Source organism: Belonocnema kinseyi, chromosome 10 (assembly GCF_010883055.1).
Source record: "Belonocnema kinseyi isolate 2016_QV_RU_SX_M_011 chromosome 10, B_treatae_v1, whole genome shotgun sequence".
NCBI lineage: Eukaryota > Metazoa > Arthropoda > Insecta > Hymenoptera > Cynipidae > Belonocnema > Belonocnema kinseyi.
This window is the reverse complement of record NC_046666.1, coordinates 56,933,567-56,950,612: the sequence shown is the minus strand read 5'-3', so window position 1 is coordinate 56,950,612 and position 17,046 is coordinate 56,933,567. Positions and strand designations below refer to the sequence as shown.

Below are 17,046 nucleotides of genomic sequence, written 5' to 3'. Positions count from 1 at the left end.
GCCATGGAAACGCGACTCTCCTCAACTGCTATGTTTTGCTTAATCCGGAAAAAGTTCTCTGATATTATCCATTTTCAGAGAAAAAACTTAAATTGTAAGTTAGAAAATAACAGTGTAAATGAAAAAAGCTAAAGAAAGGAGAGAGAATGTACAGTGTACAATTATAGTTTAAGAATTGGGAATTAATTTTAATAAATAACTAAATATTTATAAGCAATTATTATATCAGAGTGGCTAAAAAATTTTAAAAAATAATTTTTCTTCAGTCGTATTTTTATGAATAAAAACAGAAGCTAGTACAAATGTCAAAATCCTTATTTTGTGTGTAATTGAAAAAAATTATTAGGTACTTGTAAAAGGCATTGAAATAGGGGAATATGGTAAAGGTTGGGACATGTTTCATTTCTGGCCCATAACTTTTTCCATAGTAATATTTTGGGGCTTTCATTACACCATTTTGCAGGTGTATTAAATATCTTAGTTTTTTTAACAGAACATATATAATTAAAACGAAAACAAAAGTCTAAAGCCCATTTTATGAATTTCTTCCAATCTGCCAAACAAATATTTGCAGCATAGTTTGAGACACCTCTTAAAATATGAAAAATAAGTTAAAAAAATAATTTTAAAACGCCATAGTTAACCTTTAGCAAATATATAATTGTTCAACTGGGGTTTTACATAAAAATTAACAATTAAAAATCTCAGCTTCATCCATTTTCCGAACGTAATCCGATTGATATTTTTTATACGTAAAAAGACCAGCACGCATATTGACACATTTTAAGGTCACAGGTCTCTAGCGTGAATCATGCGGCGAGTTTGTACGAGTCTGCATGCATTTTAGTTACTCCAAAGATGATTTTTAGTAAAAAAGAGTAAAAGTGTAAATTTTTCAACTGTATATGCGCAAAATTTCTAAAAATAAAACCAAGATTCTAATGACTAAATTTGGACAACCACCATCAAATGTTTCTATTTAAATTAAAAAAAAAGATCAAACTTTTCCTAAAAAATAGAAGAATATTGTATGTATTTATGAAGAAGGTATGAGGAAGGTTAAAAAAATGGCACATTTTATTCATTTTACCGGCGCCAAATACTTTGTTATTTATGCGGGCACAAATTGAGAGCCTTGTCGTCTGTAACAAAATTATATCTAGGTATTTGTACAGTTTTTATATTTTGCTTTACCCAATCAAAAATAAACATGGTAGATAAATTAATAATATTATCAGTATATAAATTTTTCTCTAGACTTTTATTAAACTCCAAATTTTTTGAATAGTAAAAATGAAAATAAAATTTGCATCAATTATATAAAATGTATGAAATGTATTAGGTCTTTAAATACTCCTAAAATTTCATAAATATTCCTAAAAGTTATTCAGCATACTAATAAACTTTTCGAACTCATTTTAAATTCTTTGAAAAAATATTATTGTAACTTGTTATTCCTTTTTAAAAATCTCATAATATTTTGAAATACCTGTAATTTTGAAAGTCCCTTCAAATGTTTTTTTACAAATATTTGTTGATTCCTTTGTTAGCCCTTTTAAATATTATTAAGATTACTAATTAAAATTAATTAGAAATTTTATCGAAAAATTTTTTTAACTGTCTGAAATAATGTGAAGATATGAGATTAACAATCTGATAAGGACCAAAAATAAAGTTTTGAAGGATGAACAGAAAACAAAATTATTTTCATTCTACATGTTAAAAAATGCACTAAAAATTTCAAAAGGATGTGGCCATTATTCACAATATTTCAGGGAAGTGAAGAATTTTTTTTTAAATTTTCTGTCTGCTTACGTATTCCTAGTATTTATTTATAAATTGTGTCCTAAATGATTTTTAATCGTTCAAACAGAATTTCGAAAAAAATTCCCTATCCAGTTTTCATTCTTATAAATGTCTTTAAATTTCATTTATTTTTTCGGCTAAAAACTTTGATTCATAGCAATTTTTTGGGAAAATAGACAAAAATATCGGGTAAGTATTTCTTAATATAAATTTTACTTTATTTTGATTATCTAGGATTATAAAATATATATGATATGTGTAAAAGTAGGTGTTAAAATTTAAAATTATAATGAAATAAGTAGAAACGCAATAACATTGATATATTTCAGTGTAAAGGCCAATTGACTTTTACTGCCACAAATGTCATCATTCGAGGCTAAAAAAAAGTAGAAAAACGAAAACATTGAAAGTCAAGTGAAAACCCAGGAGCTTTAGTGCAGTGTGGACAGAGTCCAACGTACTTTATTAATATGGATGTTCTGAATTCTTCATCGGCCACCGAAGTCTATAAAGCAACTTTTCCAATAATGAGAATTGATAATACAGTTTCATGAGAATATTGAAATTAAAATTTCTTTTAACTAAAAAGTTGGCTATTTCCTTTTTTGAAAAACACTTTTATTATTAGATGAAATATTTGAGCGTAATAATTATGCCAGCCTCAAGTAAGTAATTTCTTCCTTTCTATTCAAAAAAACTGATCGAAGAAATCAGAGTTTTTTCTATCTTGAAATAATAATTAATTAAATGAACTAAAAAATTGAGGTAGAAAAATTTTACATCAATCAACTTTAATTGATTTAAATGATTTGATTATGAACTTCAAGTTCCTGGATGTTTATTTTCTACCATTACAAATATAAACAATTTAAAAATCCGTTATATAACAAATTGATAAATATAAAAACTTTTGATGTTAAAAAATATAACAACCATTAATTGCGAATCGAACGCCCTTGAAATTACAGAATGCAATACTTTGAATGGAATGAAAAGAAAATAAACTACTTTCATTGCCAAAGAAGAGGGTTCAAAATTGAATATTTAAAAATTAAAATTGATTGAAATTGAAAGTTTTGGAATTAGATGCTCTCAAAATTGAATAAATTCAAACTAAAATGTTGAAAATTAAACAATTTTAAAATGCTCCTAATAGAATAATTTTAAATTGAAATTTTGGAAATCGGATAATTGAAAATTCAAATTCACTGTTTAAAATCAATCATTTTCAAGTCGTTATTATAAAAAAACGGTCAAAATAAGAAATGATAGAATGCAATTTTATATAAGAAAAATTAAATATAAACAAATTTCAATACGGAATATTGAAAATTAAACGAATCCGCACTTCATTTAAAACTATTATCTATTTTTATTTGAAATAAAACAATTTTTGTACATTTCCGATTGAAATCGTTTAATTTCTAACACTTCATTTAAAATTATTATTTATTTTTGAGATCTTCCAATAGAATAATTATAAATTTTAAATGATTCATTTTTTAAATCTTCAACTGACAATCGGACATTTTCAAGATATTACAGTGAAAATAAAAAAGTATACAGAGCAGATTCTTATTTTCACGTTGTACAATAATATTAAGCCATACCCTTGGTGTTTTTTAAAGGTAAAGTTTGAAATATTAAATATTTCGGAACACTTTCATATAAAACCTAATTAAATATTTAATGTATAATTATAAAATCTTCTCATCTTTACGGCGCAAACTTGAGAAAATATTTGTATAATTTTCCATCCTTATCAAATTGTTCTGAAGACATTTAATTCAAAGGTGTTTGATTGGAAATCCTTATATAAACAATTTATAATATTTAGATCTAAAATTATTAAATTTAAAGTAACTAAAATTGAAATAAAAAAATAGAGAATATTTCAATTTTAAATTAATAAAATTAAAACTGACCAAAATTGAAAATAGACAATTTATTTAATTTAAGTCTAAGATTATTGAATTCGATACTGACTATCAAGATTTTCAATACAAAAATTTGGTAGTTTTGCAAGATTTAATAGTGTATAATTGTCCTGACATTTTTAATATTTGAATTTGAAACTATCATTGATTGGGGAACATTTAAACTTTAAATTGCTAAACCAATTAATATATGAATTAAAAATTGGCCATAACTGAGTTTATCGAAACCTGGGTACAAATAGCCTGATTTTTTGGATACTCATAGACCCTTAATTGCAAATTATTATAAAATATTAGCTCTTAATAGAAAATCTAAATGAAAAAAGTTTAATTTATTTTTTACTAATTTTGTGTACCCTTCCTCGCGGTAGATACGAGTATGTGTATCAACGATAAAATTTTAACTTCAGAAAATAGCATACATTTCTAATTGGTATGAATCCGATCAAGCTCTAGAAGAAATTTCCAGTTACAAAATATTTAAAAAAATTAAAAATGGTGAAATTTCAATGTCTGCAATACTGCAAGATTAAAAATTTGAAACCTTAAGAAACGAATAAAACCAAACCAAATAAACCGCAGATTTCGAATTTGAGAAAAAAATTAATTTGATGGCTTAAAAAATGAAACTCTTTTAGAATTGCATATTTAGAACTATAATTTTAAATTGGAATTATCGAAATTTCAAAGATGATAAATATCATTAATTCTCACATCATGTAGTATCATTGAGTGACATTCAAAGTATAGGTTTTTACTATCAAATGTGACTTCTGTACAAAACAAAAATCACTATCACTTTCACTGTAGAAAATTGAAAATTTTTCAATCTTGGAAACCTTTATTGTTTAGTTATTCTGAAGTAGTTGAGAATGCCATTCCTTTTAATTAATTCCAAACTTTTAAAATTATTGAACTCTAACTAAAGGTGTTAAAATATAAACATGTTCAAACTTCTTGTAAAAAATGAATTATTTTAAAATTAGGGTCTTGAAGCTAAGTAGTTAAAAATGAATAATTTTTAAAGTAGACATGAAGATTTTTGAATTGCAATTATTTTAATCTAAAGAGCTTATTAAATTACATAAAAACAACAATACGGAATTAAATCGTAGGGATATCATTTATCTGAAGTTGGATAAAAACATTACAAACAATTGACAACTACAAATATCCGGCTACGGATCATTTTATCCACCTCACGATAAAAATTATCTGCCGTCGGATAATTTTAGTACCTTGTAATAACCGCATTGATGATAATCGAAAGATACAGAAACACTTATCATCTCAATTAAAAAAATGGTTTCATCACGTTTTGTTTGCTTACTCCTCATTCATGGACAACAATTTGAAATTGCGAGGGTTCCTCCGAAATGAAAGGGATTTTGCTTTAAATTGAATCTGATGCCAATTAGGCTGAGGATGAATACCAGATAGTGAGTAATTAGTGAATAATTTCTTGTTTCAGATCATCCAAACGTAAAAGCCTACTTGAGCCATGGAGGACTTCTGGGTTTATCAGAGGGTGTTTACGTTGGAATACCTATGGTCATAGTTCCTATGTATGGAGATCAGTTTCATAATGCAGCCGCAGCAGCAGCCAGGGGTGCAGCCGTGATCGTGAGATACGATGAGCTTGACGAGATAACCCTCAAGAGCGCCCTTGATAAAGTGTTCAACGATACCAGGTAATTCCACTTTCATGTACATGGTGCTAAAGACTAATTTCATCACCCGAGCGAACCTCAACGGAATATTTTAGTATTCTCCATTGCCGCAATTTCTCGTTAAATGTTTTAATTATAATTGTAAAGATAACAACTGCACAATAGGGTGGACTTTATTTTTTGAAATATGTTTTTTCTACTTTCACAACCTAATTTTGTTCGAATGTCCTAGCTAATGACCTTCAAATCTGAACAATGTAGGTTAATATTAACCCTTGTTCAAAAACCATAAAGTTTCCCATTAACTTAACATAAATAAAATAATATTCTTTCGCATAAACCCTTATAGTTCTGGTTGGGTGTCCATCTGTCAGACTTTTTTCCAAGAAGGGGGAGTGAGGGGAACTCACAAAAACACAAATCACAGCTCACGAATCAAAAATCACAAATCACAGGTCACAGATCACAGATCACAAATCAAAGATTACAAATCACAAATCACAAATCACAAATTAAAACTTAAAAATCGCAAATTATGACTTAGAAAAGTCAGAGAAAGGAAGGGAAGTGAAATTGGAAGCTTGGAGAGGGTAGTACGGGAGGAGAGAATAAGTAAGGGAATGTAGGGGATTAGCGGTGAAAAAGTATGGGAAGGGGAGGTTTGAACAATTGATTTATGTCCTAATAAGCTACGAAACAATTTCTTTCTGGGACAAGTTACCTACCTTGAATAATGGGGGATGGGGGTGGGGGTAGAATATGTTAAATGAGAGGTAGAGGGTAAATCGATACTGTTACGTAATCTTTTTAAGAAATCAACCTTATAGGAAATTCATGTATATAAAATTATAGTGTATAACGTTGAAGTTCAGTATTTCACAATAAAAGATAAAGATTACACTATAGTTATAAAACTTCATATTGGTATTCTTAGAGTAGTATTTTTTTCATAATTCTGTAAAAAAATATTGATCGAAAGACAGTTTTTGATTCAATTTTTGAAATTTCTAATACCCGCAAAATCATCCAATATTTTTCAAGGATTTAGTAATATCATAGATATTTAATAATGTCTTTTAATACATTTTCCAGGATATCAAAGGATTTTCTGATATTTTAAATATTTCAAGGGATTTCAAGGAATATTAGAAGATTTTATGAAACTTCACAATGTCTTAAAGCATTTTATAATATTTTAATAAAATTTCAAAGAATTACAAAAATTTAAGAAGACTCAAATATCTCAAGGTATTTCCGAAGGTTTTACCAGACTTGACGGATTTTAAAAGATTTTAAAAGAATTTAGAATATTTAAGAGAATTCTAAGGTATATTTGAGAGTTTTATACATTTCAAAGGAATACAATATTTCTAAGAATATCCAAAGATTTGAAAAATTTTAAAGAATTTTAACATTTTTTTCCTTTTTAACAAATTTCCTAAAAATTCAAAAGATTTGTATGAATTTTATAGGACCTATGATGTTATAGAAAATTAAAAAATTTTGAACAATTCTCAAGGATTTCGTAGAATTTTAAATAGTGGAAGTGATTTCAAGAACTATTATAACATTGTATGAAATCGCAAGGAATTTCGAGGTATTTTATAATATTGTTAGAAAATTTTACAGAATTTATGAACGTGAATTAAGGGATTTGAAAGGGTTTTAAAGAGATTTTAAATATTTTCAAACATATTAAGGTATTTTTAAACGTTTGAAAAAATTTGAATGAAATTTAAAGATTATAGACTATTGTAAAAGTGTCTAAGTTATTTAAATTTAATACATTTAAAGAATTTGAATAGATTTCAGCTGATTTCGAAGGATTCCAGGACATTTAAAATAATTCCAAGGTATATTCAAGAGCCTTCAGAATTTGCAAATGATTAAAAAAATGTCAAGAAACTCTCATAGAATATCCTAGAATTTTGGAATTTATGAAAGAATTTTATAGAAGCTCTAATGTAGAAGTAAATTTTAAAAAGTACCAGGTATTTTGAGGGATTTTAAGTATCCCAATAAGGTATTTGAATGTATTTGTCAGGATCTCAAAGGATTTCGTAGTATAATTTAAATATTTTAAGGGATTTCAAGGAATTTTCAGTAACATCATTTTAAGATATTTAATTGATTCCAACGAGGTTGCAAAAGATTTAAAAAACTGCAAGGTATTTCCAAGGATGTCCAAGATATTCAAATAGTTGCTTAAGGATTTTTTTAGTATTTTAATGTACTTCACGGGCTTTTATGTCCTCAAATAATCTCAGTAATTTTGAAGGCTCTGATTAACGTACTTTAATACAATTTTTAGGAGTTTAAGGATTTTAAAGAACTTTTAAAAATTGTGATGTATTTCCAAGGTTTTGAAGAATTTCAAAGATTTTGAATAATTTTATAGATCTTAGGTTATTATAGAAAATTGTGAAGTATTTTAATTTATTTCAAAAATGCGAAAAAAACTTCAAGGATTTTAGCGTATTTTAAATAATTCCAATGTATATTTAAGAGCTTTTAAATGTTGAAAGAATTTCCAAGTATTTCAATGATTTCAAGGATTATAAAATTTTTTTGTTTTAAAGAATATCCTTGAATTTCAAAAGATTTAAAAGGATTTTATAGAACATATAAGGTTTAGGGGTATTTTAAAACATTTGAAGAGATTTTTAAGGAATCTTAACGGATTTTGTGAGATATTAGAGGTTTTCAATAATTTAAAGGGATTTTAAAGGTTCTTAATAATGTATTGTAAGGAATTTCCCAGGATCTCAACGGATTTTATAGGACTTTAAATATTTTAATGAACGTCGATGAATTTCAAGAAATATCATTAGATTTCATGTATTTTACGGGATTTACAGGTATTTTATAATATTTAAATGATATTTTCAATAATATATTCACATTAATTGGGGATTTCAAAGAATTTTAAAGGTTTAAAAAAATTTATAAATATTTCAAAGTATTTTCAAATATTAAAAAAAAATTAAAAACATTGTACAGTATTGCAAGAAAATATCCATAAAAAACCACGTTTATATTTACTATTCTCGAAATTTCTACTACCCAACAAATTATTCAACAATTTTGAGTTTATTGGGCTTTGCAATATTTCTTTAGCATCCCCTTAGATTTTGTAATCTACTTTTAAAGACTTTACGACAGATTGAACAGGGAAATCAAAATATCTATAAAAAATATTTACCAGTGGGTTTCAATATTCTAAATTGTTTTCAAAGATATACGCTTGACTGCTTTAATAAAATACTTGAGAAAATCATATAATATGATTTTTCATTACATTTTATTAGCGTTTATTATCATCGCAATAATTCTTGAAACTGGTTAGTTTACTTTATGTCACATTTCACATTTATTTGGCCGCAAAATGAACAAAATTGGCATAAGCACCCAAGTGCGAATTCACATGCGGCCCAACCTTGGCCCATAGACGGCAAAAATATTGCCGAAGCTCGGCTGCCATTATCGCGCCACTGACGGAGTGATAACTATGGCCTGCACTTGGCAGCCAAGGTTTGGCTGCCATTGTCGGCCCAACACTGGGTACCCGTATTGGACCAAACCTAGCTATCATCGTCGCGCCATTGACGGAATGATAACTATGCCCTTGACTTGGCAGCCAAGGCTTGGCTGCCATTGTCGGCCCAAACCATTGGGTATCAAAACTGCTATAGTCTAAGGTTTAAGGATATGACAAAAAAGGTATTTTAAAAATAAATATTAATTGATTGCGTGTACTTTGAATATAAATATTAATGGTCCTGTTTAGATTGAATAGATATATCACATTTCGAAGATTATATTACAGATAAAATTTCTAGAGCTACGGGGTATCGAACTTACATCTATGTACCTAAATCTATTGCCTAGCAGTCGGGAGTGCTGACCATTGCATGGCGCTAAACCGACAAGTTGAAACTCTGTGAAAAGGCCACTCTCATAAGCTTTAGTTCAGAAAAGTTAAAAAATCAAATTTTAAGCTCTATTTTTCTAATTATTTATTATTATGCGACGTTGTGTTAATGTAAAATACACCAACTGTTAACAGGAATAGCAATAAAATAATTTTAAAATAAATAATTTAAATCGATTACAATTTTTCTTTGCGTAATATTACATTTTTTGCGTTGTAGCCTACTTTACAACTTTTTGCAATGACAGGAAATTTAATTTTCCACAAAAATAAAAAATTTTTAATGACAGAGCTTAAAAAATTTCATCGTGAACTTTGACAATTTTTCAATAAATTTTTTTTTATGTTCCGTGTAAGATTTGTTTATTAAGCTCTAAAAGTGAGACTTGGCGAAATAAAGTGCCGATTCTGGGGCAAGCATCGGTGGAGGATCGGCAAATTTAAATAGCCAATATAGGCTGTCAGAACTGGCTCGAAATTGGGCCGATTTAAATAAAACACTTGCCAGCACTGACTCAACACTGGGCCGATTAAAATGCCGACATTGTCCCAATAAATTTAGCCGACCTTTGGCTGCCAAAATTGGGCCAACACTGGGCCGTATATTCAGCTTTGGCAATTCGCACTTGGGCAATATTAAATGATTTGAAATAATGTTAAAGAATGTAAACAATGAAGATTTTGGTGAATATTTTTATAATAAATGAAGCAGATATTTCTATGTTTCAACTTTTTATGAAGGAATCCTTTCTAGCTATAATTTAAGTCTATATCTACATATTTCTGAATTGAACTGAATTCCTTTGAAATATTTCAGGGTATTTTTAAAGATTCCCAAATTTTTAAAATAAATTTCATTAATTTCAAGAATTCTTTCAGATTTGAGATAATTTTTAACTATTCCAAAGAATTTTTTATTAAATTGTTTAATTTGAAGAGATTTTAAAGCTTTTAAAAGACTTTAGGATAAGGAATTTTCTAGAATTTCGAAGATATAAAACGATTTTATAGGACCCATAAGGTTTAAAAATATTCTAAGAGATTTCACAGGACCTTATGAGTCTACCGAGGACTTCAAAGACTTTTTGGGATTTTAAAGATCTTAAGGTATTTCAATACATTTTTGAGGATTTCAGGAAATATCATCATTTAATTTCACGAGAATTTTAAATATATTTTACATATATTTTTGAATTCTTCAAAGTTTTTACTCAATTGGTCCTAAGGATCAATTGATAAAATGATAAAAGGATTTGGATTTTTTTAATTTCTTGTAATTTTAAGAGCTTTAACAAATTTTAAGGGATTTCAAAAGATTTGAAGGGATTTGAAAAATTTTAGGTTATTTGAAAGGTTAAAAAGGAATTTTTTAATTATTTCAGTAAGTTAATGGGTTTTCAAACGATTTGAAATATTTTAGTGTATTTTAGAAGATTCTCAGAGATTTTTAAGTTCTTTAAACAATCTGAAGGGGTTTCCTAGGTTTTTAATAATTTTAAGATATTGTAAAAAATTTTCATGAATTATTGTTTATTGTTTATTTATTTATTATTGGTTCATGAATTATTATTAATGCATCATGAATTGTTTTAAATCCTCTTGAATTCGTTTCAATGCACTCAATTGTACACAATTCAGTGGATTTTTATAAGGTTTTGTTTTAATTCATCTTGAAGTCTTTTCAGGATGTACACTACGTACAATCAATCTCAAAAGTCGCTAATCTTTAGAATAATTGATAAAAAAAGAAGATATATTATCGATTTCCGAAAATCTTGGCGGAAACTTCTAAATGTAATTTAGAAAAAATAATTCAGGTTGAAATTGTTTATTTAACAGTAGTTATTTAGATTTTTAGTTTTTGCTTTCTCTTCCGGGAAAGGTTACAATTCTTATTTAATCCTAATGATCAAGGCCGCAATTTATTCTGCAAAGGATTCTCTACAATTCTATTTGATGGTGTTAATCAAAATCTAAACTATGATTGTTTATAACAATAATAACTGTATGATTTATTAATTAATTCTTTGTTTCAAGTCAATCCAAATAGTAATTTAAAGAATCCTTCGAAGAATAAAGTGAGACCTTGATCATTAGGATTAAATAAAAAGTGTAACTGTCCCCTGAAGAGAAAGGAAAAAGGAACCTTTAAAAAAGTACAGTGAAACTCTTTTATAGCGCTGATTTTGGGGCTGAACTTGCGTGTGAACTAACTCATTGTAGCCCGCTCCGCTTTTGTTTGTTCACGCTTGACTGCTCGCCTGAGTGACAACCGCAGACCCCGCGGACCTGCGCCGTTCCTTTATAACTACGTACGGCGCGGTTTCAATTCTCGGAATGGCTATAGAAGGGAGGGCTATTGAATGGTTTCACTGTACTGTTAAATAAACAATTTTAACCTGTACTTTTTTTTCTGAAGTGTGCTTAGAAGTCTCGATTAAAATTTTCAGAAATTAATAATAGAACTTTTTTGTCGATTTTATCAATAATTTTAAAGATAGGCAACTTTTGAGATTAATTATATGCAGCATACATCCTTAAACGATTTTTTATTTTAAAGAAAAATTCATAAAAGCCATTAATTTTTTACATATTTGTATAAATCTCTATTTTTATTAAATTAAAAATATTAAATTTGAATACATCTATTCTTAGAATTTTTTTCAATGTAAAGGAGTATGTCCGATATTATCTTCAATTTGCAATTGCAACCAATTTATTTGGGCGGAGGATGTATACGGAAACAGGAAAAAAATAATTTATAAGCTCATGGCATTTTATATTCCTTATTCCTAAAATCTCTATTTTTAGATTCTTATATCACGAAAAATCTTCTTGCATTATTTATTCTTACCATACACATTCATTTTCTAAATCTCGCACATCCAGTTTCTCTTCCACTTTCATTTGTATTCTAATTTTATTCAGATTTATATTAGTACGTTCAATCCACTTTCGCATAAATGTCAGGAGTTTCATATCTTCCTTCGAGTTAGTGTAATTGAAATGATCCATAAATAAAGCCTTTGTATTCCCTTAACGTTTACGTTTATTACAACATCTAGCTTTAGTATTTCGTTATTATATATTCAAACTACCTCTTATTTTTTAACGGTACTTCAATCTTTTAAGAGCAAATAGTAAGCCCAGCGTGTCGTAAATTACCGACTTTTCGATGTTTTACTTCCGGTATCTTATTTTCGAATGAAAAAGGTACTTTGCTGAAATGCTGGGAAACGAGAGAAAATATATCAGTGGACATATTCCTAGTTCATATAAGTTCATATTTTATTCAAATAATGTAATTTGACTTATTTTTAATTTATAATGTGATTAGGGATTGTGCTTTAGAAGTTAGAACATTCATTAGTTATTAGTGGTCGTCCAGAAACTACGTAACCAATTTGGGACTACTTTTACCCCGCCCAACCCTCATCGAAATTAACGGGTGGGGGGGGGGGGGAGTTCTCTGAAAACAGAGGAATTAGGAAAATTAAAAAAAGGGAATCAATTCTTTCAAATAAAACTAATGTAAATACCAGATTGAATTCAATATAAAAAAACCTTAAATTCATCAGATTTCAAGTGTAAATATGTATTCCTTGCTTACTGAAACAGTTGCATTTTCAAAGAAAAACATTATCTTTTAAAAGAGATGAATTTTCCAGCCAAAAAAGAAGAACTTTTAGGGAGAAAGAATTAACAAATTAATTTTTTTTTAAATTGTTGTACTTTAAACGAAATAGTTACATTTTTATACCGAAAAAAGGAATTTTTTAAAAGCCAGATGGCTGAATGTGCAAGAATGAAAATTTAATTTTTAATAGAAAAGGACGAATTTTGAACAAAAGAGTTAAATTTTTTCCCAAAATGATGATTTTATCAAAATGGTTGAACTTTCAATCTACAAAGGTTCATTTTCAACTAAATAAGCAAATTTTCAGAAAAAATCAAATTTAACAAAGAATAGTTGAATTTTCTACATAAAAAGGCGAATTCTTTAGAAAACAGTTGAATTTTTAATACGAAAAGTTAATTTTTCAACAAAAAAGTTAATTTTCAACCAAGAAAGATGACTTCTATCATGAACGATAAAGCTACCAATGGACGAATTTTCGACCTGTAGAATTAAACAAAACAAAACACAAATGTCATCTAGATAGTTGAATCCTCAAACAATTAAATGGATTTTCAATCAAGCAATATAAATTGTCAATTAAATAGTTGAATCCTCAACGAAACTAAAGATATTATTGAGAAAAATATGTAATATTTTTCTTACCAAAGAAATTCATTTTCAATCAAATACAAAATACAAACCAAAATTTAATTTTGAAACAAAAAACTCATTTTTAACCTACAAAGATTTATTTTCGACCAAACAAAAGCTTTTTCAGGGAAAAAGTTTTCAACCAAAAAATGTAATTTTCTTTACCATAGAAGATGAATTTGTTATCAAAAGACAAATTTTTAACCGATTAAACCAAATTTAATAAAAAAATAGCTTTTAACAGAATAGTTGATTCCTCAGTTAATAAAATGAATTTTGGATCAAGGAATATCAATTTCAAATCAAATAGTTGAATCTTAAAAAAGGCATCTTCAAGAAAAAAGATATATTTTTACGAAAGAATTAAATTTTCATGAAAATACATAAATTTGCCATTAAATTGTAAAATTCTTAACTCATAAAGTATACATTCTAAAACAAAAATGCAATCGTTAAATTTTCATTACAAAAATTAATTTTGATGAAAAAAATGAATTTTCATACTAATTGTTAATTTTTTACCTAAAAAGGTAAATGTTCACCGAGCAGATTAATGCTCTACCAAGAACGGCGAATTTTTAACGAAATAGATCATTTTTTGAACAAAAATTTTCAATTCTGAATTTATTCATTTAGAAAGTGGGTGAATAAAAAAGTCTATTTTGTAGAATTTATAACTTAACTTTCCACTAAATTGTTTAATTTCGAAGCCCAAAAATAAACAAAAATAACTTTTATGAATAGTTGTTTAAAATTAAACAAACTAGTTGATTTTGGAAAGAAAAATGTGCATTTTAAAGAAAATATGTGATAGTTTATATTTCTATGAGAAATTTTAATTCATCCTTAAAGAAGAATTTTCAATGAAATAGTTGAATCCATAACCAAAAGAGATTAATTTTAACGGTGGTTGTGATTTACAAGTAAAAATATCCAATTTCTACTCAAATAGATGAATAAACTAGAAAAGATCAATTTTTAATTTGAAATAAAAATTTTCAAAAAGAAATGGGAGTCTTATTTAAAAAAAACCATTAATTTCTTTTAAGAAAGCATTTTCAAGAAAAAAATTAATATTTAACCCAAAAGATGATTTTTTAACCGAGAAGGTTAATTTTCTCAAAATGTAATAGCCATATTTTCAAGCAAAGAGATTACAACAACAAAAAATTCATTTTGAACTAAGTAGTTTATTTTTCAACTAAGTAGTTCAATTATTTACCAAAATATATGACTTGTGAACAAAATAGTTGCACTTTCAACAAAATAATTACATTTTCAACCGAATGGTAGAATTTTTAGCCCAACGAGAAGTAGATAGTAGACATAATAGTAGACTTGTCAGCTTAAAATATTGAAATTTTCTTATTTGGTTCTATTTACTTATTTCAATTGTTTCGTCGAATACTCCCCCTCCCCCAAAATGGAAACGTATTTTAAATATGGCCTCTTTGTCAGATCACAAAAACCGTGAACTTAATTTCATATTATATTCTGAAAATTAATAAAGTTGTATTATTAATATAGAATAGAAGCTAGAAAGGGTCAGACAGATCTACGCAAATATATTTTGGGTCATTTCCCTGAAATGTCTTTAATTTAAAACTAATAAGGCGGACAAAAATATTTTGTTTGGATAATATTTTATGACGTCATAGAACACCATTTTCCTTTTAGAATGTATTTTCGTTACACATAAATAATGTTAATCAGTAGAGGTACCTGTGAGTCATTTTTTAAAAATATTTAGTTTCTTATGTTAGGCCCTAAAAATAGTTGAAACTGAAATATTCCAATAACCGATTTTAAATTTTTATGTGTTTCTTTCTCTTCCCGAAATAAAATTAATTTAGGGCCCCTAATGTAGTTGGAGGAAAAAAGTTTAGATCTGAAACTTTATTATTTTACATGTTGTAATAGAAAACTTGTGGTTGAAAAAAAAAATTATATTAAATTCAAAACCAGAAAGGAACATTATTTTTGGGACCCAGCTAATTATTCCCTTTCTTCAATAAAATTAAATTAAAAGTGTAACTTTTTGTACATGACAATGAAAATTAAATTATTATTAAAATACTTCATTCAATTTGAAATTTTAGAAACTTCATAGTAATAGAAAGATGGTCGACGATAAAAAAAACGTTTGCAGAATTTAAGCGGCATTTTGATTGAAATTGCTCTAGGGGTCCATAAAAAATATTTTATCAGAAAAGGGAAACATGAGTTCTGACTTTTTTTAAAGAGCTATAAATTTAGTGGACATGGTCGTAAAATTAAAAAACCCATTTAGTTCATGGTTCTCTACATGGTATAGTAGTAAAAGTATCTTTAAAAATATGCTAGAAATGATTTAATTCAAAATGAGAGTTGAATAAAAAGAAATGAAGTTTTTTGTTTACTTACTAGTATATATTTTTTTGTTTGAAAAATATTGAAAAAATAAATATGGATACTACAATACAAGTTATAAAAAATCGAGCACAAACAAAACTGTTTAAAAAAAGTATGCTCAGTCTTTCATATCAAGAAATCGAGTTTTCTTCGAGGGCTTGTGCATCGTAATATTAGTTACAATAGGAATCATAAGAAGAAAAGTTGAAAAAGGAAATGATCCACGCGGTTCAAAAGAAGTGGATAGAAAATTTTTAATCTCCTTATTCTTGAATCTGACATTGCGTATGTAATATTTAAACGTATCGACAGATAAGTCCATGTGTGTGTCTGTATCCCATTTCGTTCGCAATCTTGACATTTATAGATTAACGGAATCAACTGTCTATTTTGTATTCTCTTAGTTCTAGTTTTGGTTTTCGTCCGGGCTTTTCCGAAAATTTTATCTTTTTGACGCCCGCAAATTTTGTCCTACACTGTCTTTTTTATTTTGTATGGGTTTTTAGAAGTATAGGATTTACCATTTTTTTTTAAGAAAAAATCTACCCGCTTCGCGGGCACATTTTCGTTGCGCGCGGCTCGCTTCGCTTGCAAGTTTGAGCGCGCCTAGAGCGCGCAACCGTTGGTTCTCGCGCTTCGCGCTCGATAATATATTTACTTCGCGTTCCGTGCTCGGTCTTTGTATATTCCTTAAAAAAAACGTCAACAACAGTAATTTGGTGATAGTGACTTCTTTTTTGTTAAAGCTCCTTTGGCTTTAAGGAATACTTTCTCATCACGTATCTCGTGCTTCGCACTCGAATTGGTGTCTTAACTTGCATATCATTTCCATAAATGTATATTATTACAATTTATAACATGCATTGATATTAAAACAGACGTACTCACGTTGTCTCTTTAAAAAAATGTTCATTCCTTTAAAAAATTTGTTATCAAACACGGTCTACATATGGTCTACACATCAGCCATACCTTTTTTTAACTTTTAAATTAAATCCCTACCTCAGTGAACGACAAAACTTCCATTAACGAGGGTTAAAGA

General features: G+C 27.6%; 1 protein-coding gene across 9 annotated transcripts in view; it reads left to right on the top strand.

Moving 5' to 3' along the window:
- The window catches only part of LOC117181424 (UDP-glucuronosyltransferase 2B15-like), a 204,765-nt gene that overhangs the window by 126,689 nt on the left and 61,030 nt on the right, over positions 1–17,046 (top strand). For all 9 annotated transcript variants that reach the window (XM_033374058.1, XM_033374055.1, XM_033374059.1 and 6 more), the window contains one exon: positions 5,215–5,434. In XM_033374058.1, coding sequence (XP_033229949.1) covers positions 5,215–5,434 — 220 coding nt within the window. The remainder of the gene's footprint in view (positions 1–5,214; positions 5,435–17,046) is intronic.